Source organism: Zootermopsis nevadensis, unplaced genomic scaffold, assembly GCF_977971745.1.
Source record: "Zootermopsis nevadensis isolate Lab colony 2312 unplaced genomic scaffold, Znev_1.0 Znev_ptg000002l, whole genome shotgun sequence".
In the NCBI taxonomy this organism is placed as follows: domain Eukaryota; kingdom Metazoa; phylum Arthropoda; class Insecta; order Blattodea; family Termopsidae; genus Zootermopsis; species Zootermopsis nevadensis.
The window spans coordinates 189,821-216,250 of NW_028259134.1; the positions used below are offsets into that span (position 1 = coordinate 189,821).

The 26,430-nt window shown below is 36.0% G+C and overlaps 1 protein-coding gene across 3 annotated transcripts; it reads left to right on the forward strand.

Moving 5' to 3' along the window:
* Window positions 1–867: 867 nt before the first annotated feature.
* On the forward strand, window positions 868–25,353 carry chinmo (Chronologically inappropriate morphogenesis). Of its 3 annotated transcripts, XR_015537421.1 has the most exons (7): window positions 868–951; window positions 1,656–1,799; window positions 1,899–2,116; window positions 2,400–3,105; window positions 6,310–6,489; window positions 10,700–23,782; window positions 23,877–25,353. XR_015537421.1 is itself a non-coding variant. In XM_022084350.2 (6 exons), exons 2-6 carry the CDS (start codon window positions 1,682–1,684, stop codon window positions 10,927–10,929), a joined length of 1,452 nt encoding a protein of 483 aa, XP_021940042.1. In that variant the 5' UTR covers window positions 868–1,187; window positions 1,656–1,681; the 3' UTR covers window positions 10,930–25,353. The 3 variants fall into 3 exon arrangements, 2 of the variants coding, with proteins under 2 accessions (XP_021940042.1, XP_021940043.1); XM_022084350.2 differs by having other exon boundaries at window positions 868–1,187; window positions 10,700–25,353; XM_022084351.2 differs by having other exon boundaries at window positions 10,700–25,353.
* Window positions 25,354–26,430: the final 1,077 nt, after the last annotated feature.

The window sequence follows — 26,430 nt, forward strand, 5'->3', positions numbered from 1 at the left end:
TCATTACTCTACTTCATTGTGTACAACATATAGACGTTCCAAAGACCGACATGATAAATATATGGCACAAACATGATCACCAGCAGCCCAGTGCTAACCTCACTTGTTATCAGGAAGGTGATCACAATACATGAATCAAAATTTTCAGTACTCTTGTAAAAAGCATTACAATTTTAAATTCCAAAGTATTTTAAGCCAGCATTGAAAGATTGTTTTTCTTCTCACTCTAATCTGTAAATTAACTTTAATTGAAAATTATTAAAACTGTATTTAAATAAATAGCTGTGATAAGTAAGCATTTATAATTTTGTTCTGATTCTTAGTGTACAAATAATTCATATTAATTGTCTTGTAGTATGAAGGATCGATCTACGGAGCGTAAATAAATTCTAATTCTAATGACAGAACAACACGGCTCAGCGACTTAATTTGCGCCACAACTGTCCATATCGTTGCATTCAAATATGGTGCCAAGTTTTCAGACCTAGAAATTTTGTGATTCATCTTGAAAAATTACGATTCCAAAGAGTTCTACCAGAATATAATCACAAACTTGCAAATGGACACCACTTTTAGGACTAATGGAGAGGATATGAAGTATTGCTGAAATTAGTATTTTACATTTTGTCCACCAGGGTGTTATGAAAAATATCTGAATCGAACATTGAAGGAGGAATTATATTTGAATGTTTTCAAGTCCTCTTTCGTACCGTGGATTTATTTATGTTGAAAAAATATATACACGTAATATTCCTAACAATATATACAGTAGGATATGTCAGAAAAGCAATGAAATGGAACTAAAGCTCCAATGGTAAATTGCGGAATGGATGCTGTAACTTGCATAGTACATGCAGAACTGTTTCCGGCAGTAGCCTACACCAACATTTCTTTTTATGTACGGGTTAGAGAAATTAAGTTATTTATAAATAGCAAACGGACCTATCTCAGGTATTATTCTAACGCTCTTTATGTAAACTACAATGATACAATTATTGTAGTAGCGTATGAAATGTAATTTAAAGCATAGATATACTAATTAACGGCGCATTCGCGAAATTTGCGGGTGTCTCCATACAGCGGACATGGATTGTTAAATTGGTGTTGCATGAATCGTGTCAAGATGGTTGCATGCGAATGATTTGGCGGAGAGCGTACCTTGAGTGGTGCTTTGTGAGGATTATTATGTAGGTTTTTGTTTTGATTAATTCGTTATCATATTCGTGACATTATCTTACAGTTTTAATTTATATTGTTTATAGTTTGGTCTCTTATAATTACATTCCCGTGAATGTAAGTGCATTCACTGCATTTTGTTAAATACAGTTGTAGGCCACTACATTTCAATCATGGTACATGACACATGGTAGGAGGTGCTTGAGACATGTTCTTACTTTTATTGCAATCGTAAAATATAACAATTCAGAATATGTCACTCATGCATATGGAACAGATAGGAAATTGCATTTCATATGTGGATAAATGCTAAAGGTACTGGTTAATATCTTGTGGTTCAGATTGAAGATGACATTGATTATGTTGATGAAATTAATTGATTATGTCGTACCTGTTTTTCCAACTGATCTTAATATTGGACATGCCTGTCATTGACATTCACAATATGTAGTTGAATTGACAGCCATTTAACTTTTCAGCGAATACATTCCAATCAACATCTGGAATGGATTCACAGCAGCAGTTTTGTCTTAAGTGGAACAGTTTTGGCAGCAATTTGGCGACAGCATTTGGGAATTTATTCAAATCAGAGAGTCTAACAGATGTCACGTTATTTTGTGAAGGTAAATTATTTATGTTAGAATTACATGATTTTGCCATTATTGTTAAGTAGTGCTTGGTTTTTAATGTGGATAATAATTTTTATGGATTGTTCATTGTAGGTGTGACATTTAAGGCCCACAGGCTTATCCTGGCAGCATGTAGCAAACACTTCCAGGATTTATTTGAAACAGCACCTCTCTGCCCAAGTGTGCTGGTCATTTTGGATGGTACATCATCATCTAACATGTCCGCCTTATTAGAATTTATGTACAAAGGAGAAGTTCATGTGTCTCAGGAAAGCCTCTCAAGTTTCCTGAAGGCTGCAGAATGCTTGCAGGTAGGAGCTTAAAACTGTGTAAAACTTTTGTTTATTATGTTAATGGCTTCAATGTGTTAATCATAATCATGAAATTGATGGTTATTGAACATTATAGTGATGATATCATGTTGGAAAAATTTGTATTTGATCTGTTGATTGTCTCAGAGTGCATATGTGCTTACATTTAGCAGATGCTACATGTATGCCAGTTGTTTTCATTGTTGTAAAATAAATGTGTAACAGTGATAATATTTTATTATAGAAGTTGATTTTTTACATTGTTATTCATTCCATTCACTAGGTCAAAGGCTTGTCAGTAGAGCATGAGAAGCTTGCTGTGGTACAGGGGCAGCATACCAGTTTATTGGGCCAGGACAGCCAACTGGACTCGCCTACAGGTCGTAAACAAACCAAGATAAATAGCAACAGTAATAGTGGTACAAAGGAAAACTTGGAAGGAGGCTCAGGTGACCAACTCCGACAGCATCATCCATCTACCTCATCATACTCTGCAGTCGTGTCTCCATACATGCTCCCTTCCCATTACCGTCCAGCGTATGAGCAATGTGTGCCTGCCTCAGCGCCACCCCCGACTCATTATGACGCGTCTCCTCGAAAAAGGCATCACCGCAGTTCTTCCGAAGCTATTCAGGACTCTGCTGTTCGTGCCTCAGTTCTGCGAGACGGCAGCAAGTCCCGTACTGCTACCGAATCTGAAAAACACTCCCCTATATCCTTGGCATACCGTCCTCTACCACAACAACCTCAGGATCCTGACCTGAAGGCTGATGACAAAGGTTACACCCCGAGCTCATCCGCGTCTCAACATCTCTTGAGGTATGAAGGGGGACCTGATGTCAGAGATAATGCTGCTGCTAATGCCCCTGCCAATGCTGCCACTACTGTGACTTATGACAGAGCTGTTGCTGTGGAAGTTGATGGCAACAGCAAGGCTGCGCCAGAAAGTCGGCGATCATCGGTGGACCCTGGAAGTAGCTGTCCAGAAGGTAAGAAGTTTGGCATTATCAGTATTTTACAAGTTTCAGTCTTTGACTATCGATTTCTTTGTTTTTCCATGCCATGTATCAAAGTTAATATTAGGAATTGTATGTATAATTTTGTTGTTTTCTTAATTCTGTAATCAAGAACATACATCACAGTGGTTACCGTTATAACAAGTTTACAGACACTTCGGAGGTCCTTGCTACCTCCATCATCAGGGTGATTAGTTACTCATTGCCCTGATGATGGAGGCAGCAACAAACTCCGAAACGTTGGTAAACATCTACCAGACTACATGGTGCAACAACCCAGAATAAAGCCATCTTAAAACTCACTGCCGTGGAAACCTCTTTTGTGTTCCCGTGTTGAGGTAGTCTCAGACCTTGACGCTGAATAAAGACGAAGGAAATAAACACAGAAACCTTTAAATTAACTGCTGCGTTTGCTTATCCATATGGTTGGTTCAGTAGCATTTGTATTAGTAACGTGAAGTAAGTGCAGTCCCAGGCTGCCTATCTTCCACTGTACAGCAGAATATTCCGCACAAGTCAGTTTTATCTCAAAGTACATTTTATGCTGTACAGTAAATGGTTTATTGTAATTCTGGTTTATGACAGTGTCACTTTACAGGATAATTAATGAATGAAGAAATTTGAAGTAATGTGTATAGTAAGCTTACTTGCTGAAATACAGCTCATCTCCGAGTGCTACAGGCTGCTTATGTGCTGTGACATACTTGAATTGTAACCAGTTTTTTCCAGGGATCTCTAATGACTGAAAATTTTCGTTCACACCATTTTGATTATAACTGAAACATAATTGCAGATATTTTCTAAAGATGCTGGCTTTAAACAGCCGCTTCCTTTATGTGCAATCCATAAACTTGCAATTGGCTCCTATGCCTGTTTTTTATTACCTAACGTCCATAAATCAATACTGTATTACATTCAAAGTAATACCACTCAAGTGATTTCCTTCCATATTTGAATTAGTGTGATATTTTCAACTGACTTCAGAATAAACAGTCTGAACACAGGGCTCATCTTGAATTTAAGGAAAAGCATATCTTGTTGAGCCTGGAGTGAGGTGAGAAACATTCTGAATGACATACTTGTCTGTTACTACCATTTTCTTTAATTTAAACAATATTCGCCTTCTATTCAGAAAGGCCGGCTGTGTCTCAAATAACAAGGAATAATTTCCATCAGTCTTCATTTTGCACAACCTCGTTTTTATCAGAAACATTCAGTGGAAGTTCTATTTGATTTCCTGGTAAATCTGCTATCATCATTAAGTAACAGCCAGAAAGTGCAGCAAGTATTAAACTGAACGGGATATACGTTCAGAACAACACAGAGCAATAACTGTATGTCAGAAGTAGTGTCTAAACTGAAGCGAACATCTAAATATATGACACGACTTTGCATGTTATCTCCTCACCAATAGTAAGTGTCTCAGGTTTCAGAGGAAATGATGGTAGATATGTTAATTTAGAAGGGTTTCAGATGCTGGTATGCACTGTTCACACCATGTGATGTGGTTCTTTTCAGGGTTTAAATAGTTTGAATCATTTACTGCATCATAACTAACTGGAAGAGAAATAAATATGTGTTGTCAAATTATGATAAAATGACGTTATGGAGTCAGGAGTGTGTTCTGAATATATTTTAAAAATTGCAGCTTAAAAACTAATTTGAGGCAAAAGACAGTTCAGAAGGGTTGACCACATTTTCATATACCACCATATGAAAAAGGTGTCATTTGTGTTTTTCCCCTTTTAAAATGTGAATGTTGTTTGACATTGCTGTTTAGAAAGAAATGTTCTTTGATTAAAATGGTGTGGTAATTTTAAAACAGGCTGTTAATGCCACAAAGTATTCTTGAAACTTATTGTTCTGGACTTTTTGATAGATGTTATTTACCTGGCCACACCTCCCCCATCACTCCCACCTTCACTGATGCCAATGTGCTGTGTGCAATGCCTCTGGAAATCTCTGGCTATGCTGCAAACTGCATGATCTATCAATGTCATTCTAGAAACATCTTGATTAGCATAGCTTATTCTGAAAATGATTGGTAAGTCCAGTTACCATCTGTGGCATATATAAACTGCAAAAGAGTGGGGTGCAAGACAGTCTTGAACTGATTGTCCAGTAAAAGATATACAGTAAAACCTCTCTAAGTTGGACACCTGCTGTTCCACAAAGATGTGTCCAACTTTCAGAGGTGTCCAAGAAAGAGGGAAAGGGAAAAATCATCCTTTCAGATTGTGGTGTAATGACAATGTAATCTATTTACTTACGTAAACTAACCACTGTAGGCTTACTTGAATTAAGAATTAACTGCCACGGTGGTCTAGCGGTTAGATGCTAGGCTTGTAATACTGGGGTCCCAGGTTCGATTCCCGGCGGTGCTCAGATTTACAACTTGTGTTGGGCAAAGCCGTGGTCCAGGCATCACAGAGGTTTCCCCGGTTTCTCCGTGGCATCCCAACAATTACTCCACTTTCATCATCATTTCGCAATAAGGGGGGTCCCAGCAAGAGCGTTAAATGTCGCTGTCCTGATCGAACCCATGTACTGATGGGTCATGAATCCTGATAACCACCAATGCAAACCATTAATTCTGTAAATTGTGTGAATTCTGTAATTATTAATCTGTACTTGGCCACAGTGTTATTTTTCTTGCCAGAAGTTTTACACTGAGTAGTAAGTCCAGATGTTTTCTTCTTCTTTTAAATGCAAGGAATTAGGAGTAAAAGAAAAAGTAAAAATACATAGTTATAAGTGACTTCTATTTTAACACCTTGTTTATAGGGAAAAGAATAAAATGAATATTTGAGTCTTGTCTAAAGGCTGAAGAGTTTTAGATGTATTTGCTATAAAATGTGGAGAGTTAATTTTTTGCAGTATAAATAAAGTAGGTAAACAGAATATAAATACAATTACATAAATTTATCTCAAGCTTTCAACTGTCCATGTACTTGGATAGAGTAGGATGTTTTATATTTACCACTGAAAACATAAAGGATTTGCTTTTTGTGTGCTGCAGCCCTCATCACATTCTTTTCCTTTGTGATTAGTAATGGCTCTTATTACTGAATTTGTAATCATTTGTATTTTGTAAGTACTTGTATGTGGCTACTTCATATTTGAGTAAATTTATGTCTTATATTTTTTTCTGAACAAGTTTAACCTCTTTTTGTGCAGATTTGCGGGTGAAACTCGAGCTCTCCGGCCGCCCAGAAGACCATCACGTGGCAAATGCTGCACCATATAAAGAGATGAGCGCTGACAAAGTACCCGAGATAATTCCATCCAATCCCTGGAACTCGAGTGCAAGTACAAAACTGGCTGTCCATAAAGGGGGCAGTATTACTACAGCTGACGGTAAAGTAGTTGAGTTCTCCTGTTGTGTTGGTATGGGATTGAGCAGTGTAGCATGCAAGCAAGTGGCAGATTTAATTTGAAATTTTCTAATTTTGTATAAACTGTATGAAGTTGTTTTGCAGTGTGCAGAGACTTACGTGTGGTATTTTCTCTGCTAGACAGCTGTCTTGACTGAGATTTTACTACTTTCACTTCGCTTTTCTTACATGACTGACATGTAACTTAAAGTTACGTTTTTGGAGATTTTTATTGGCAATTTACATTTGCTATACCGAGTTCCTACGTTGTTATTGGGAATAGCATTGTAGTCTTTTTAACTAGATTGAAGTTGTGCTTTGCAACAGTATTGATATAAATCAGTCGACCTGATTTGAAATAGTGGAATTTAATAACGGCTGCAATGCACTTCTCTGTTGTGGAACTTTATATGTAGTTTCTACATACTATATGTAGTTTGCCTGGTTTTTGCATTCTTCACATTTGAAATGTTTTATAATAGTTGTGTTCTGTTTAGAGTAGGGAACAGACTTCTGATCTTTGTCTAGTTCCTGGTGTGCTTTTGGTTTATTGCACTATATACTTAAAATTCATATCTGATGGCTTAGCGTTAGAAATTGAATGTAAAGTGGGCAATTTGGTATATGCAGCACAAGTTAAGTTGTGGGAATTTGTGATGGTGTATAACCCAAGTCCACAGCTCGGAGTCTGATAGTCTCCCATTGTGCAAAAAATTTCCCTGCCTTTGTGGAACTTGCAGATACATTACCATGTGCGCAAAAGCCCACCACTGAACCCTGTGCAGAACCCTTGAATCCAGTAGATAACCTCATGCCATATTTCTTTCAGATCTGTTCTTCTGAAGGTAGGTTTATAAGAAATTCATCGAGTTCTGTTACAAAAATTTGAGGGCACGTGTAGTATGTTGGGCTAAACCACAGAACACAAAATGTAGGCGGTGGCAGTGTGGGTTTTTAAGAAGAGAAATTCATCGGGCATCCACTACACAAAACATGAAAACACAAGTAATTACAGTGTCCACTTCTGTATTACAATTAAAAAGAAAGGTGAAGTTGAGCTGATTAAAGCCGTTTGAATGTAGAAACTACGTCAGTGTATTGACTTGTCAAGTCAGTGGTTAAGCAACCGTACATAAATTGCATATAAAAATGTATGAGAATTTGTATGGAATGATGTCTCACATTTTATTAATAGACAAGTATGTCATACAATTTCTGATTTGTGCTTCATGTATCCAGATGTAAATCTACCTGAATGTACTCTGGTAGAAGTCCACCAACGTTTCAGAGGTCACTGTTAACTCCATGATCAGGGCAATGGTGCAGGTCGAGTGTGATTGATGGTTGGAAAATTGTGTGGTTTTACTGCACAATTGGAAGATATTGCACCAAAAAGCACAAGTAGCCACTGTGTGACTCTTTGCCATGCTCTTGCTGTGAGGAAGATTCCAAATACAAAGAATGGTGTTAGGTTAGGTTGTGAATTTGATAAAATTAAAGAATATTTTCATTGGTTGTCTTCACGCAACAAATCAGTATTACAGGATATAGCATTCAATTACATGTCAAGGTATTTTTATTTTAATGTCGTGTTTCAGACACATGGTCCATCATCAAGTAACTGCCTACACAAATATGTCATGCTTTAATATTGATATACAAGCTTGAATAATGTGTCTAAAACCATGTAAAAAAAATACTCTTTACCTTTGTCACACGGTATCACACTTAAGTCATGTTCATTTGATCGGTTAAATCAAGAAGTAAAGCTGTCTTGCTGTGTGCCATGTAGGTGCTTAGAGGGGGAGGAGGTATAACTCCTCATTCTTGACCTCTGCGCTAGATAGGGGCAAGTCATCAGCGTCACGCCCTGGTTATGCTTTACCTCCAGCAAAGGACCCTGTTGTCCAATGGACAAGAGGCTGGATAAGGCCAGAGCTGGTCTGGATACAGAGGCTGGAGGAAAGATCCTGCATCCCTGTCGGGGATTGAATCCCGATCATCCCGTCTGTTGTCGGTCACTATAGTGACTGAGCTATGGTTAAATTGAACTCTAATTGTTGAATTAGAGTTAAATTAAAATTAAGATTAAATGTTATGTGTAACATAACATATTTTAAAATAAGTTAATATAGTTAAAACTCAATCACTCCATTAATCTGTTGTATTAAAATTGTGATGATGTGCCTGTTGAGTTCAAAGTTTTTTGTGATGTGTGGTATTGTGTTACATTACAATGCACTGAAGTCCAAATTCGTAGTTTGGAAAGATGAGTTCTTGATTTTGTTTGTATGATGTTATACTTTGTTGTAGTGCCTTGGGCTTGGCCTGAAGTTCTTTGTACTCATTCTGTTGCAGCGCATATAGAAGGGTATGGCTGTGTCTTTGTTTAGTGAAGACTGCTGCACAAGCACCATTCTTATTGTCACAGACTGAATCTGTAATGGATTGAGTGTAATTAATTCCATGTATTTAACATACAAATGCCTATCCATTTAATGTGTGCTAGAGCTTGTAATATTTATCACTGCATTACAGTCCATTGTAATCTTTTGATAAAATCAGAGCCATTGAATTCAAGAATTTGTGTGCATTATGATGAAATGGGTAGCAATTGCACAATTCTACTGTTGCACATGAATTTAGGTTTGTTTGTTCATAAATTGCACTTGTAAAACTGAGCCCTTCTTTTGCAATATAGTTTTGGGGATATGGACAGAAAGACTTGTCATGCTTGAGAACTGTATTACTGATGATCTTTCAGACATGATGAAGCATTTGCAAGGCCTACAGGTTACAATGAAAGAGTATTTTCTGCCTGTGGTAGAACATTTCTGTTGGTTATAAAACCTGTTTATGTTCCATCTCACAGAAAAAGGATTAGAAACAAAACTATATGACAAATTAATTGACATTTAAATGGATATGGGTTTGAAAGATATGCTCACGAACATCCATCTAATTAATTTCTGTGCTGGTCCAAGGGAGTGGTGTACACATATTTCACATGTGGCCGTAGAGAAGCTATTTCTGTTTTAATCTACGTATAAAGCAGCGTTCTCAAGATGTACATCAATAGAAATGCAATTTGAAATAGGCTTAGTGCAGAAATTTACATGAGGATATAGCTTTCCAAAATTGTACCTGATTTTAACTCTCTTGTTACCACTAAGTAAATGCACCTGTCACATTTCGTAAGGACAGTATAAAGTGTTTCCTTAAATATGGAGTGTATGTAATTAGGTTAAAATTTGTGTACATAAGTTTGTTTTAAAAGTTCCACAAAAATATTATATTACCAAATTTATTCTGAAGGGGTAAACAGTTTGTTAGCCACTTTTATGCTGTAATGCCTACTGTTCATGAAACTTTTATCAAGCATCCAATCAGATATCTCAGAATAGCTTTAAAATATTTTTGCATAACTTAATTCTCTTTGCAGTGTTGTATATATTGTTCATTAGCAGAATCAGCAGTAAATGGATGCCATGCTCTGGCAATTGCTCCAATCTGTCTAGGAGTTCACTGCCAGGCCACTAAAACTGGAGGAGTTTAAAAGAAATGTTTCACTATGTATAAGCAGTGGCGTATAATCATCTTACCATGGGTCTTGTCTTTTCTTTTCCTGGTACTTCTCTTGAACCAGTGGTGAACCTCAACACTCGGGCTTTGAGTTACTTTTCTTATTATGTGCAATATTTGTAGTACGTCTTTTGGGGGGGGGGGGGGTCCTGTTGCGTTTTTTAATTTTTTTTATATAGCCGCAATTCCCATGACCCTGATGATTACTCATAGGATAAAGCATTCCACATTCACTGAATTTCTATACTTTGAGTTTTTATTTTAATTTTTTTTTTGGTACTTCTTCTGTATTACATTGCTATCCAGTGGCATGGCTACTTCTATCAGTAAGCGTATTTTATCTTTGTTGTTATTACTAAAATACCTTAACATTGTGGTGCTATTTGTAGGATGATTTCATAATATTGCATTTCTGCACAAAATGAGTTACAGAAGAGGATTCATTGCTGATGTCAGGACCAGCATATTTAGAAAGACCTCTCCATTCTTGCATGTCAAATTGATCCTTTATATTTTGTTTTTAAACTTATTTTCCATTTAGACTGGACCAGAGTTTCATTCAGATAGCCATGGTGGTGCCTGTTAATATGTGACTGTCCATTAATCCACAGGTAAGAAACTCAAATGTCCGTTCTGCGAGCGACTTTACGGGTATGAAACCAACTTGCGTGCTCACATTCGCCAGCGCCATCAAGGGATACGTGTGCCGTGCCCCTTTTGTAGCCGTACCTTCACACGCAACAACACTGTGCGGCGGCATATTGCTCGTGAGCACAAGACGGAGTACAGCCTCAAGGCATTTCAACCACAAGCTCAGGTTCACAACCACAACAACCAGTAAGCAAAATGAAGCCAAGCCTCACAAAGAAGTTCTTCACAGAGAAACAAAATCAATCAGGATAGTAACAGAAATACCTCAAAGGATCTTATATATAAATACATAATTATTACTTGATATATATAGAAATATTATATATATAAAATATATATATATATATGACATTGTTAAAGGACAAGCAAGAACGATGTCCTGTTAACAAGTTATTGTGTGTCTTATTTTTCTTTATTATGATTTTTGTTTTTGTTTTTGTTCTTTCTTAAAGCACTTTTTTTCTGGATGTCTGTGTAAGAACAAACACTTGTAGCTCTCTTATCTCTGAGGTTTAGGCAAGATTTTATGTGGGATATAGGTTGTACATAATGAATATGAAGACCTCCAACTTGTACAGTCAAGACAAGGGCTCTATGTACTTCACTCTTTTATCCACGTCTTCTCGTCATGCCCAGAGGGCAGTATTTTATCTTAAGATGGTGCCTCACTGAAAAGCTACAAAACACAAATTGTTTGAATACAGCTGGTGCTCAGACCATCTCTCAAATGAAAGGCTTTAGATTTTGGTAATTGGCGGTGAAATTTTGTGGTTGTTTTCTGGAGTAATAATGTGTTTGGCAACACAGTTTCTGGCAAGCAATTTGATATATTTCGAGGTTTAAGAAATTCTTGAAATTATGCTGTTGAATCTGTGAGTTGGTTTTCACCAGTTGTACTATTGTGTGTTTAGCAAAAAAAAAAGTTATTGATTCATACTCTAAATGTCCCAGTCTTGGTGTTTTCTTTTTGGCCAGGTATAAAAGTGGTAATGTGTGTAAGTTGCCTGTGGTGAAAGTAAATACTGAAGTGTCACCCAGTTTGAGGCATTTACAGTATGCTGAATAACTCAACGAAAAAGCTGTACACACTATTTTATTATATATGTTTTTATTTGACGTGAATATTATCAGCATCAAAACCGTTACTCTCCTGTTAGAAAACTAGTCATTGAAAGTGCAACAGATTACATCTTTTTACATCTCAGGAATCAGTAGCAGATGACCATATTTTGTTTATCTCACCCCATATGCAACAGGGGAAATCAGGGACAATTGTTCAAAACATCCTAGTGCCAAATCACAGCTATACACAGCCTGTAAAGTATTTTATTTTGTAAAGAAATTTTTAAAGTTTAATATGTGAGCTGATCGTTTGAGGACAACTTACAGCCGGTGTCATACAGTTGGCACGACAGAAGCTACTGTTAGATTACCTCCAAACTGCTGTTCCTGCTGCGTTATCATCCTTGGTTTCTCTTTCTTCCTCCCTTCATATTCTGTTGTGCTGTAGTAGTTTTCTACATACGTAAGGAAATATTTATATTCATAATGCTATCTGCTCCTAGTCAATGTATTTCCCTTAGTATATAGATATTTGTCAGTAAATACAGTTGTAGTTGCATTCATTATTTGTACACATTTTAGATTCCAGTATTTGTCGGTCATTGTCTTCAACTGGGCAGTGTTGATTCAGATCTGAGGCGATACATTACATGACATGTTTGTAACTAAACTCAGGACCCAGCATCACGAGCGTGCTAAACTCTTGTTTTATACAGCCATTTTGAAATACTGCATTTTCTAGGAGATACTTTTTACCGATACTTTTCCTCACGGAGGAAAAAGCCATTGCTTATTTCACAGTCACGTTCGCATCATTTATGATAGGTTTCCCCTATGCAATCTCAGGTAGTCGGACGGTGTACGATGTCATGGAATTTAGGGTCATAGCAACTTTTTTATTGTTTGAGTAAGTGTATTGAAGTTGGATTGACTTCTTAAAATTTTAATATTGTTTTATTTCCAATTGAGTTTTGTTGCTTGCTGTAAAGTTTTGTTATTGTTGTTAAAATATTGTAAGATGCAAAGTATGTGATGGAGTTGCTTCCGGAGTGAAGGCCGTGCACATTTGGCAGTGTGCACAAAGGATAGGCGTTATTTATAGACACTTGGTTATGATACTGTGTGTTTAATTGGGTTGGCATTGTGTTATGCACCATTGCAATTATACTTGATATGTTTGAGTGGAAGAGTGCTATGTGATGAGTGTTCAGTGTGGGTTTTTTTTTTTTATGTTCTTGTATGTAAAGAATTCTTATGTGAAGACCTTTGATGATAAATTGACAGTACAAGAAGGCCACCACCAAGTGGCTTCTCTCACTCAAGTGTCTTTGGCACACACCATGCCAACTTTAGTGCAGAGATCTTGTTATCGTTTGAGTATGACTTACATTGCGTTGCAGCCTCTGTTGATTGGAATCAACCTGATGTGGCATTGCAAGGCATTTGATGTATTGTTTTAATGCATGTGGGGGATGGAAATTGGTGTATGGGTACTTTTGCACTTGTTTAGTATTTTTTACTATATTCTTTGTTTGAAATATTTGAGAGAATCTTTAGAGGTTATGTTGGTTTATCTGGTGCTTCTTTATTTTTTGGGCAATTGGTTATTAGTTTAAATAACAAAAGTAGCTCTTAAGGTCGTGGTTATATTAAGCACTTCGTGATCAGGTCATTTATTTACTAATGATTTTACCCATCAAATTATCTTTACTGCCTCTTTGTTGTAATTAGAATGTTACGTGTATTTCATAATTAGACGCACTTTGCGCTTGACTACTAAACGGGTAAAACATGGTTTACGAGATTTGTCAAGTCATTTTTGCATAAAGAACTAGAGTAACTCCAACATTTTTGCTATACTTTAAATCTCTAGAGAATACGCAGTGTGCAATGCTTGGAGACTTATAGTTATGGCAAGGGCAAGGAGTTTGTCAATTGGGCTGTTGCATTGACTATCCCCGTTATAATGGGAAGCAGAACTGAAGCGAGATGAATTAATTGTAACAGCAGTGCCATTTGCTGCTGCTTAGACTGGCGTCGTAGGATGTTCAGTTGTTATTCTTACAGTAGTCTCTGTCTCAACAACAGTATTTGTCGTGTTGTTATTGTTTGATTTTGGAAGGTGTGGAAAGCGTTTAAACAACTCAAGATTCTGCTGTAATTCAGGTGGTTGGATCAGGAAGCCTTCATATTTTTTTGTGTGCTGCTATGGAGGGGGTGTCCAAGCTGTTTTATTTGTGTGTGTATATATATATTTGTTTTACGGTAGGGCCCATCATATAGTTACTGTTTGTAGTGAGCAGCTGTTGAAAGAATAAACCTCATAGTAGTTGAAACAAAAATAAGGCTTCGTACCACATGGTTCAGAATTGGGGTTATTGGTTTCCACACGCTTGTTTAAACTTGCTTCAATTTGATGTTCTGATGCATGTTATTAGTTGTATTATCTTTGCATCATTTGACAGAACAATCTCAGGAATTTATTTCAGGGACTAAACCATTTTTTGCACTATTCAGTATGTAGTATGTTCAGTAGTGACTTTAGATCATACATTTGCAATTCACGTTTGCAAAAAGGAAAAGAAGAATAAGTGCATGAGACTTTTCCTCAGAGTACAAAATTGGGAATTAAAGTTTACCTAAGTCCCGTCGAATTGTGAATGTTGTAGAAAATTTTGGTTGGTTTTTAACTTGTGTTATAACATAGTATAAGAGAAGCCAAGGCTACCCTGAAAGGGCCGTAGTGCTAAAGAAGAAGAAGAAGATAAAATAGTATTACAATGGTATTATTGGAAAAGGTGGAATTTGGTGATTAACTTGGAAATGTGAAATTATTAGAACTTTGTTTTTAGTACATCTCATAACAATTCAGGTTCACTGTAGTTAACATTGGCCAGTTTTTTCCACATTGTATTTTAATGAAATAATTCTGCAAACACTTGCTCCATGTTTTTTTACCTCGTTTGCTTTCTGTCTCAGGGCTCAGTGAAGCCAGATGCAATAGTGCAAGGCTACCTTCTACCTCATATTGCACACAGTTGAACTATTGTGTCTGTGCTTTATGCTGAGTTTCAACATACGGGTTCTGAAGCAGAACCCATATGTATTTTAACTACAGCCCATACCATAGTATATTAAGCAAATACCATTAAGTTATAGGCATTTGTGCCATTGACAGATGTTTCCTAGGCTGGTATGAACACAGTGTCGCTTTGCTGAAGAATAAATTATCTGTTGTACAGCCTTGTCGTGAATTTTGAAGCCTCCACAGATAAATATTTTTAATCTTAAAATCCCACAACATATTTATCCTATCATGTAACTGTAATTTACTCAGGAAGTTCCAGAATTCGTTTATATATACATATGTATATAATACAAGCAGTAGTAATAAGTTGCATAAATACCGTGCTACCTCAGAACAGGATTAATGTAGTATTACATTTAATTACCTCATGCGTACTGTGTCATTAGGTAATCTCTTTGAGGGATTTATTTAATGAGAATGCACTATTCAGTGTGTGTGCATTGCCGTTCACTTTAGGGCAATATTGATGTCCACATTAATGCAACCGGGTCCAAGTGTTAGTGCGAGTGTTTGTGGATTCATTTTCATTAAGTGCTCTAAATCTGTGTGTTGTTTTCCTTGTATTGGGGCATTGATAAGCACTGCTGTAGGTAAATTTAAAACATGTTTGATTACATAAGAACTAGGTAGGTGATGAAAGTACAAATTTGATTCAAAATATCAATTATAAGCTTATGCTTGTGTACCTGCGGCTGTCTTTCAGTTTGAAAGTAACAGTGTTTCCTTGCCACAATTGAACAAGCTCTCTTGTTGGCACTGCCAGATATTTTAAGTCCAAGTGTTGTGCATCTGAAGCACTCAGGTTTCAGTAACTCTCAGCATGTCCGTGTGTTGCTTCCCATTTTACCCCCATTGTCTATAGCAGTGTGAAGGAAAGTTGTCAGTAAATAAGTAAAGAAGAAAACCTCACTAAAATAAATACAGATATCCAGATATATCTGTGAACAAGTACAAGATATTGCTGTACAAATTAAGCAAAATAGTAGTTATAAAATGTGTGTATGCATGTGTGAGTGTGTATGTTTAGTTTGCTGATCGCCTGCAAAACTCCAGGTTTCTTTGTAGTCGGACTTTCGTGCTGTAGAGTGTGCAATCTTACGTTGTTTTTCACTGATAACAGAGACTGTCACTGTTATCGACATGCAGCTGTGGTAAGAGTGTGCTCATTCAAAATCTTAGTACCTGTGAGTTCAAAATGCATAAGACAAACCGATGACCTTTTTGAAACAAAATTAAGGGCCTTTAATATTATTACATTCAGTATGTGTGGTGCACATTTGCTGCAGTATATGTGTTGAAAATTGAAATGTGTGTTATGATGCATAATCTAATCTTTTTCGCAGAGTCCGACATTACAAAGTAACAGTGTAGTTTGCACCTGTAACTCAGTCCTCATGTTCTGATACCCAGTGTTCAGCTGTGGCGAGCCACTAGGAGGTTAGCTAGGGTATTCACACTACAGATATTATTATGGGCGACCGCCACTGCCTGGTGGGTCGCATGTACAGTATGCTCGATATACGAGCATTTAGCCGTGTACATACATTTTTCTCTTCCCCAAGGGAGATTTTTAAGTCGCTCAAACTTGTTCAAAAGGTGTTGCACCTCGATTCGTGGCGTGACACTTGAAATTGTGTCGGTCCTGTGATTGTGGGGGACTTGCATGCCCGTCCCATCCACCAATGTTGTATGCTGTCACGATAATTAACGTTATTATGGATGTGTGTGTGGGTGTATGTGTGTACATGAGTGTGTGTTCCTTTTCCCCCCAAATTTAATCACTTTTACAATCAAGCTACTGTTCTTTTTAAGAAATTTTAAGATCGTAATACATGTTCCCACAGGGAGTGAACCCAGTCATAATTGTCTATGTATCTGAAGTGATTTTTATACCGGTATATTTAGTTTCAGATGTAATATATGTACTTGTTTTTTTATTTGAATTATATGTTTATGGGTAATATTGTGTTGTATAATCATAATTATTGATGCTCTGCATAACTGTAGAAAATAACAAAAAAGTCCATGTATATTTACACAAATTTAATTGTTATAGCGATAATGGAGTGTGAATTACATAAACTGAAGATGGGGTCTAATTTTATCCAAGTCAACAAGTAGACCATCTGAAACATTGGTTGAGTGGATGAAATTCCTCTCACGTCTTGATGGTAAAATTTTATGTATAAAATTGAGTATAATGTCTCAAAACATTTAATATCTCAGTGTGTGTGATGTGTATCATGTTCAGAATCATTTCACTGGAGCAGATCTTCAGCTGTGATGCACAGTCCATTAGAACAGTGTTTGGAGTTCCCAAACACTCGTACTTAGATCTGGCGTGTGTTCAGAGACCGCAACATTATAATTGCAACGCCATGTACTCATTGGTAAAATGAAATTGGCATTTCTGTGGAAAAATATTTCAGGACATGTGAGACATGAAGCAAAGCTATTGTTATTGAATGACTTTTTGTGAATTTCTAATTGGGTTGTTCTTGGGTGTTTTGGATCTGTGAATTTGCTGGCCACAATACATGTTATCATTGTTTGGCAGTCACTTGTTGCAATGTTCTATGCTCACCGTAACCAAATGTTGGTTAATGAAATATTGTGACTTTACTACAGCATTGTATTGTGGGAGATATTTTGACCATACATGGGAAATGTATAAACTTATCATCTTGTACAATTTTTGTCTGCATTTTTATGTAGTACAGAATTGAAACATTAGAAACTTTTTTGTATGGTTCCTTGTAAAGCAACGTGATTGTAGTCATATTACACAAGGCACAGTTTGTAAAATTTCTCTCCCACAGTCATTGTAAACTTTTAAATTACCAACTAATATTTGGAAGTGGGCATGTGGAAGGTCCTAGTGTTTTATGTTGTGATGTTATGGAAATATCTGTTAAAGTATCACAGACCATGTGTTCATGCAAGATTATATGAGACCACAGTATGTTTGTGCTCCTTTGTTAAACATGGCTCCCAGAAACATGAGAGCGATGTTTCTCGTTGTGCTGCTACCATACCATAAGAAATGAACACCACAGGTCCAAGTATTTTATGACTTATAGTTGACAATCTTCAAAATAAAAGTTGTATGTCACTGTCATCCATGTATGTACAACTTTCTTTTCAGGGCCATATCTGTTAAATATTCCTTCATTGACATGCTGACAAACCCAATGACGGGATCTTGGAAGATTATAGTACACATAAAAGGTTTTTAATTAATTTTCATGTGATTTTTTGTTTTGTCCCCCAACATCCGAGTGAAACAACTCGGTACTTGTGAGAGAAGTAAAATTGTTATATTAATCTGTTTTGAACAAGTTCTTATAAATTTACAGCTCTTGGCTTAAGATTCTCACTGATAGGAAAAGATTCCAAAATACCTAAGGAATTGTTCCCATGGTAATTATTTGGGTTGTTTGGTCTCTTATTGTGAGGTGTAAACCAGTTAAATACATCCAGTGAGAAATATAATTTTTAAAAACACTCAAACACAAAGTTTAACATTTTCTTGAAATGAATTGATATCCAGTTTCTCTGCATTGTAGTTTGGGTACCTGACTGTAATTTTTGGTATCAGTGCTAACACTGATATTTATAGGCCACCAGTGGTATAAATGACATGTATCATTAGGTGATGTCACATTGCATAGTACAGCTTCTAAAAAATATTGTTTTCTCAGGAAATTCAAAACGTGTGTTTCTGGTGATGTTGGTGCATCCTACGCTGCCAGCAGCATACATTTTTAATCATTAATTCTTCTGCTACAGATTGAATAGTTAACATTCAAGAAAGGGAAATCTATTCTTAATATTTCAAGAAAATTGTGTAAAGCTGTCTTCTGAATAACTGATGAATATTTACGTATATAACAAGAAAGTGATACTTTTCTGCTCATTAGTATTGAAAGGCATTGATTTGGGTGTTATTAAATATTTGTCTTCATTTTGTAAGGCAGAATTGCTAATTACCTTTCCTCATAGTACATTTGAATAAAAGATAAGATGAGGGCAGGATTTTCATAAAGGTCTGCTTAAAATGCTCTGAAGAACATAGAGAATATAAAGATTGCTGATTGTGGTCTTAAATGTGTCAGTGATTTACATGTAACTACTTGTTTCTTAGGGATGGTGTTCTATGTTTGATTTGTGCTAATTTCAAGAACCCTAAATAAAATCTGCTTTATTTGGTATTTTGCCAAAGCAGTACAGACTTGTGTGTGGTAAGGGTGCAGTAATTAGATGAAGGATGCGCTTTGGTGCTGTGGAATGTATAAACTTGCATCATATGTTATAGTACCATATTTTAATTGTTTTGTTATTTTTAGTGTATATCTTGCAGAGTGTTACATATGAATTTTATGATATCAAAATTTCATGTATGTGGACTTTGTCGTTTGCTATTGGTTACAAATTAATGTTTTTAATATTTCAGATAGTGGCATAAAGGTTGTTCGTACATTTTGTGAAGTATTTGATCTTGCTGTCTAAATTTTATCAATGTTTGCACTGATTGAAAATGGAATACATTGGAAATGCATATTCAATTAAGACAGTTGGGTACAGTACCTAGGTCTTGTCGCATTAAGCTTTTTGTTTGCAGGAAGTGGTGGGTTACCTTAGAATAGTGTGGGATTTCATAAAATGCTGTGTTCATCTAGCATACTATGATAACTGTTTCAGTAAATGGCATATATTTCCAGGTGTAAACTTGGGGGGGAATTGCCTGTGTAATTTAGAGTGACATCTGTTTTACAAGTACGAAGGTTATAAAAACTGTTAATATCTCAAGACACTTCCAAATGAAGCATTGGATTAATAACTTCACGTAATTAGCTTTCAAAAGTTTGACGTGGCCAGTTGCACTGCTATTTACATCTTTTATCTTTTAAGGTGTTAATGAAAAGATAATTGGTGCATTTGGTAGCATTTTAATGTTTATAGTATAGCACAACTTTCATTAATATTTCTTGGAGTTTTAGTTTAGCATTCACTTACAGTATTATGAGAAAAACATTCTATTAATTTTCACATCTTTTGGAAAATGGTGATTTTAGAGGCCTTATGATTGAGATTGCAGTAGGCCATTTTATCTCGATTTTTTTTATAAATGTTATAAATTATGTGTGTTTACAGATATTATGAGGACCAACTACAGTGATTCATTATTTGCTTGCTTTTATTTACATCACCAAATGGCTGCTGTAGGGCCATTATCAGTGCTTTGGTGTTTACATATGTATTTGTTTAAAAAATACATAATAAATTTACTGTGACCATAGAGTCAAAATAAACATCAACTGAGTCAGTTGTATAAAACATTAAAATTACATTTAAATATGTTGAGGTAGTACTGCACATTATATGATATACAGTACTGGCTTAACACATGCACATTACACCAAATTTATGTATTCCACAACGTTGTCCAGTCCCCACCTTAATGTTAATATTACTATGCCAGTATGTCTTCATACAACTTTTATCTCTTCCACATGTTTGATGCACTGTTTCACTTCCTCTTGTTGTAAATTATCATTAATCTCACAACCCCCTTAGTTATTGCAGTTGGTTCGTTTGTTTTCCTTGTTGTCCGTTGTATATGTGATGTGCATCCTTGATTTGGCTTCATTGGTGACTTGTTTGCCAATGCAGCTACATCACCACTGCACACCACTTGTACAAAGACCAACAATTCACGAGTAAAAGTAGTTGGTTCTTGTAATATTTGTGTACATTACTGCGTGAAGGGTTTTAAGGCTGATGTGTGTTTGTTTTTGCACATCATGTTTCTCTACTTCATTACCAAATTAAGTTTTAGAAGGTGGTAATTTCCAGAAATGACCCATCTTCTTTCCTTTAAAAGACAGTTCTGCCTGGAACAAAATAATCATAGAGCATGTTGCCACAGCTCTTGGCTTAGCCATCAGTAGCGACATTGTTCGAGACGAGTTTTCTTATCGGTAAATTCAGATAACGTTGGCAATATGGCGAACGTACTATTTTCTTGGTATTCTGTGTACCAGGTGTGTTACAGTCCTTTTGAATGTGCAACAGCAGCTGGTCATTGTCTTAAGTTTGATTTGCTTCAAGAAGTTTTCCACTAGGCACTTCCAGTCATGGAATTTCACCTGGCACTGTCTGTTGGGCAACATCACTTTTAGGGATGCTTGTGCTGTTTGTATGTGTCTGTCTTGGTGCCTAACTTTGCAGGAAAATGTTAAAAATAAATTCACGCTCTTTTCAGTTAATTTAAACCTAAACTTGACGTGTTGATCATCCTGTCTTCAGGAGCTAATTAATTGTTTTAAGGTTGGACAGTTGTGGTGGTTGATTTAATGTTTAACATAAAGTGAAATTGAATTCTGAGTTTAAATTCATCGACTATAGGCAAATGATGTAATCAGATTACTTTTCCTTGTATTTATAAACATTGAAACAAAAACAAAATTGCAGCTGGAATGCTTTCATGTACAAACCACGTGAGCTGTATATTTGTTATGTTTTTGCATTAACAATTCAAAAATAATATTAAAATGTTTGGCATTTTAAAGTGAACCAAATTATATTCACTGTTTTGTAGGAAATGTGCTGCTCTTCAGTGTTTTTTCCATTCAAAAATGTCTTGCAGACAGCAGCAAGGCTAAATATAATTATTTTCCAGATGGGGTGGAAAATGATGATAATATTGTTACTAATTGCATTCATTTGAATATAATGAACATTTCAGGTTATGCTCATGGATTTCCAGTCAGGTTTGGTCATGTTGATGTAGATTTTGCACAATGTCTACCCACTGATCATTCATATGATGCTATTAATATTGTTTTGAAGGAATTTGGTAACATGTACATTCTCAAATTATGAATTGAGATTTTTTTATATTTGTAGTGCTGTTTGTTTTTATTGAACTGTGAACCTTTTCAGTTGTATCTGTTCAGGTGATTTTGAATACTTGTAAAGGAGAAACATGTAGATGGCATTTTGGAGTTCTAAGTGCAGTGAATCGTTCTGGTTCATCATCAGTGATGTAGCCAATGATTCGTCTTGCCTGGGATAACTTGATTCAAAATCTGCTTGATTCACATTCTTTAATGTTCTAAGTATATTTTATGTCTACTATTCTTGTCTTTGAAGACAAGAAATGTGCTTTCAGGCTCTGCAGTGAAGTGGCTAAATGTTGATGTTTGTAGCTGAAAGTGTGTAGATATTGTGCAAGCCCAAGATAGTGTTTACTTTGTAGGCTAGGGGGTTGGTTAGTGTTCTAAATCTCTATGCATGTAACATAAAAGGGTTGGCTTGCTGTGCAAGATAAAGTAATATTGCCATTTTGGTTTATTTACAATGTCATTTCATGATTGGATGGCTAGTATGTTGTAATACATTAAACAGTACAAAAAAAGTCAACCTTTCTAAGTTACTAGAAACAAAAATTAATGTTGTCCGTTGATCTTGTGGTAAAAATTGTTTCACTTGATGAAACTTTAATTTTTATGCTTCATCAGATTGTGAATGTTTTTCAGTGATGACATTCTTTACCTCTACCACTTCAGGTTATTTTAGTGTATCAATATATGCCACTAAGTGGTTTTCTGTAATGTAGTGCAAGTCCATCAGCATCGGAAACTATATTTTATCCTTTATTGACCACGTTAACATAATTTAAGCAGTGGGTTCCAGTATGTTACACATACAGAAACATTGTCAGCTGTCCATTCTCCTTTCTGAAGGTCTGGCCAGTGAGACATGGTTCTGTATTGGAAGCTTTCGGTTAGTGGCTCAACCAGTGCTTGAATCTAACTTCATTTAATGTGAACTATATGTGATTAGATGTTTTGCCTGTTTAACAGGACAGTTTACCAGTCTAAAACTGCATTATCACCCAAAGATATACCACTATAGCTGTTATGTTTCTCTACATTCTAGGAAGTTGTTAATTGCTTTAACTCTTTGTAATGTAAGAATGTCACTAATTCTTCTGTGTGAGACAAATTTACATAGATTATTAGTAAATTTAGTGTTGTAGTTTCATGCTGATAGACTTTTGTGACATTCTGTGTATTTAAAAGTACTGTTATGTGTTGTGTTGTGTCCTATCTTGGCTGTATGAAATCAGAGACTGGTAAAAATGTTACAGATTTCAGCACTGTGTGACAAGTAGTTGAAGTTGATTTCAGGACCTGGTGAGCCCTGATAAAAAGTGTTGTGTGGACTAATTAAACATTTTATTAAAGGTGAGTTACAATTGTTTTACTGTGGGGATCGAGCATGTGAGATTGAAGTGGCTTCAGCAAAACTTGCATGTTTTTTAATCTTTGGAGTAATTAATGCATGAAAGGTTATGTGAACAGTTTGTATTTTAATCTTATGAATTGAAATACAGAGAATGAATCAAAACGTTCTCATTTCCTACAAGTGGACGATTGTGGAAATGTTTTGTTTCCAAAAATATTTCACAATATACGTGCATTTGTATCATTCACTCTATGATACAAATTTTGTGTGGTTTGCTGAATCACTTCAATTTGAAGCACAATCATATTCCCATTGACACATTTCATATAAGAGGAAAGTTTTCAGATGGTTTTATAGATTTAGTTCCAAACCGCTGTTGATTTGAGAATATTTATTGTGCATTACAAATATTGGGTATAATTTGTTTTCATACTTCTTATCAAATTCTAGACTGTCGAGTCACATTGTCCTTTTTTCATAGCTAGTTTTACTGACTGTTGAGTGTAACTCACCTTTTCATCATGCTTCTAATAGGGGCAAGTAATGCAGTATAAAAATAAGTATTCACATGTTAGGCAAAAGGGGAAGGCCCACAAATATTTATTGTTTGGAATCTGCTGTACATGCTTTTTGCAAAACTGTTCACATCTTGCCTGAGGATATTGTGATATCTACAGATGTTAACAAAGTTAGGTCAGGAAAATAACAAAGATTGGGTTGTTTGCAGATGGTAGGTTAAGTATTTATACTGACTGGTTTAGATCATGTGATGATGTGTTTCTCAGGTTACGTTATGGTTGTAGTTGGTGTAGCAAGGGTGCGAGAGAGGAATTTGAAATGTTACGTTCATTACAGCCATATCTCATGAGTGTAGCTTTTGGGTTAAATTTGTTATGATGATTACAGTTCACATTCTTCAGTAGGCATAATATGATATATGGCTATGGGTAAACTTGACAGGAACTTAAAATTAAAGGAAGTTGCTATAATGTATCTGAAATGTCAGTTAGATGAACTTTTCAACTTATTCATCTAGTGGCAGAATGTTAAACACATTAAACTTCTATTTTTTTTTATTTTGTCATGTCTTATGGATGAATTTTGTTCTCAGGAATAAGAAACCCCCCTGTCCTAAAACAGGTATAAGGAAGTGTCTGATACTCTTCTTCAGTAAGACTTTCGTCATTTTTAGTGTTGCCAGGTTCAGCCAGGTCCTCACCCCACTGGTGTGTGTTTCTGGTTTGAGTAGTCTAATTCCTTTTCATGAATAGTTGTGCAACATGCTTCATGTAGTCACAGTCCCATTTTGCCACATACAGGTGCCATCAGAGTTCTGGAATAATATTTTTATTTTAAATTAAATTATGTAACTCATCTTTTTAGTATCTACCTCACAGTGGAACTGTTTCCACTTACACTGCGTTCTTGATTAATCTGTGATAAGTGCAAGGAACTTAGTAATTCATTTGCCTTTACAAATGGGTTTCCCACGAAATCAAGGCTGACTTCCCTACGATTCTCAGGTCTTAAACTGGTTTTAGCCATAACACAAAAGCTATGAGTGATGTACCTGAACAAGTGATGCACATTTGGTAGTCGAGATATGTCTGCAATGCATGGAGCTTTCGGTGCCTTTTCGTACCGATCGTGTATCAGGATAATTCCTGGAGGAAACACGTTGAACTAGTGTGGTGTTTCATTCCAGTAATTATTCAATAAGCTCTTGCAGAACCATATGTAGTATGTGAAAATGGGTTGATTGTTGAAGTGGAAAATTTTATTAGCTGTCAAAAATATTTCAGTTTTGTTTTCTTGTCATTTTTTGTTTCACCTTGTTATCAGTGGTCAATATTTGTTTTGTTATGACTTTGTGATGATTTATTGGACACAAATACAGGTTAAGAAATTTTTGAATTGATATTAATATGAAATAATGAAGACATGATTAAAAATACAAAAAAAGAAATGGAGTGAGCATAAACTGTTTTTAGAACATTTTCTTGTTAAAATGTGGTTTTTTAATGTTTGGTATCAGATAGTTGTGTTGCTTTGTACTAGGATGTTATGCTCATGGTGATCATGCCTTACATACATTTGGTGGAACGTAATTTGCACACACATGTAATAATTACTGTAATACAACAAAATGGATGTTTGAAAATTCAGTTTGAAAGATTTCACAGATTACTAAAAAACTAAATTTGTTGCTAATATCGTCCATACTTATTTGTTTTGTGTTGCAGCACCATCATACCCTTTGAAAAATTATCAATACACTTATTAGAAGTACAAACAGCATGTGTGTTTGTATTCATCAGTGTTTCTCCTGATTCAACTGCAGGCATCATTAATGTAGATACAAACTGATCAATTTTCATTGAATTTTGTATGAATATCATTCCGTTGGATCCCTTCACATGGTGTAATATTTTTACTTTTAGTTCCCTGTTATGCCAATTTAGTAATTCTATAACATAAGGTAGGAGCACCACAGATGTCAAATAATGTTGTGTCGCAATGGAGCTCTTAAAGGTAGACAGATTTTATTGGCAGTTTTTAGGAATGTGGGGACCTTGTGAAATGTTTTAGTTTATTGATTACTAACTAATCATACTTGTTACTTAATGTCACATAATTTGTGGGTAAATAGTGGAGGTCAGGGCGTGATGCTGACCACTCACCCCCATCCAGTGCTGAGGTCAAGAAAGAGTATTAGCTATACCTCCACTCCCCCCAAGCGCCTGTATGGCATGTAGCGGGACAGCTAAAAAAAATGGTGGAGGTAATGTCCCTGGTACTTATTAAGCATCACACTATGAATACAGAGTAATGTAGGTGTAGCTCCACTGTTGACTTTAGCACTAAATTGCACAAGTTGCTTTGCCTCTGAGCAATAGATCCCCAGGAGGCTAGTTGACCCCCACCAGTCTGGATGCAGAGGGTAACAGATCAAAACCCAGCAATCCATTTCATACTACTTTGGATCCCTGTTGAGCATAAATAGTGATGTTTTAAATAACGTATGCCTTTTGTGTGAGTAGTGTCTGCTGTAGGAACTATATTTGCAAGTTCTCGCATGGGGTGAAGATCAAGCTGATGAGCGCTGTGCATCTCCGCCCCTTTTCCCCTTATTTCAAAAATATTACTGTGTTTAAATTTGCAGTATGCAGCTGACACTAGTCCCATCTTCATCATCAGTCCAGCTTTCAATGTTGAAAGTTGGTGACCCATCATTAGGCACGTTCCACAATCTGTCTTTGTCGGTCCCGATCTTCTACCTCTCTGAGT

Excerpts from the sequence above, each read along its gene's own strand:
- chinmo (XM_022084350.2), top strand. The coding sequence starts at position 1,682 with ATGGATTCACAGCAGCAGTTTTGTCTTAAGTGGAACAGTTTTGGCAGC. Across the intron at positions 3,106-6,309 it reads TGGAAGTAGCTGTCCAGAAG|ATTTGCGGGTGAAACTCGAG; the intron begins GTAAGAAGTTTG and ends CTTTTTGTGCAG. Across the intron at positions 6,490-10,699 it reads CAGTATTACTACAGCTGACG|GTAAGAAACTCAAATGTCCG; the intron begins GTAAAGTAGTTG and ends ATTAATCCACAG.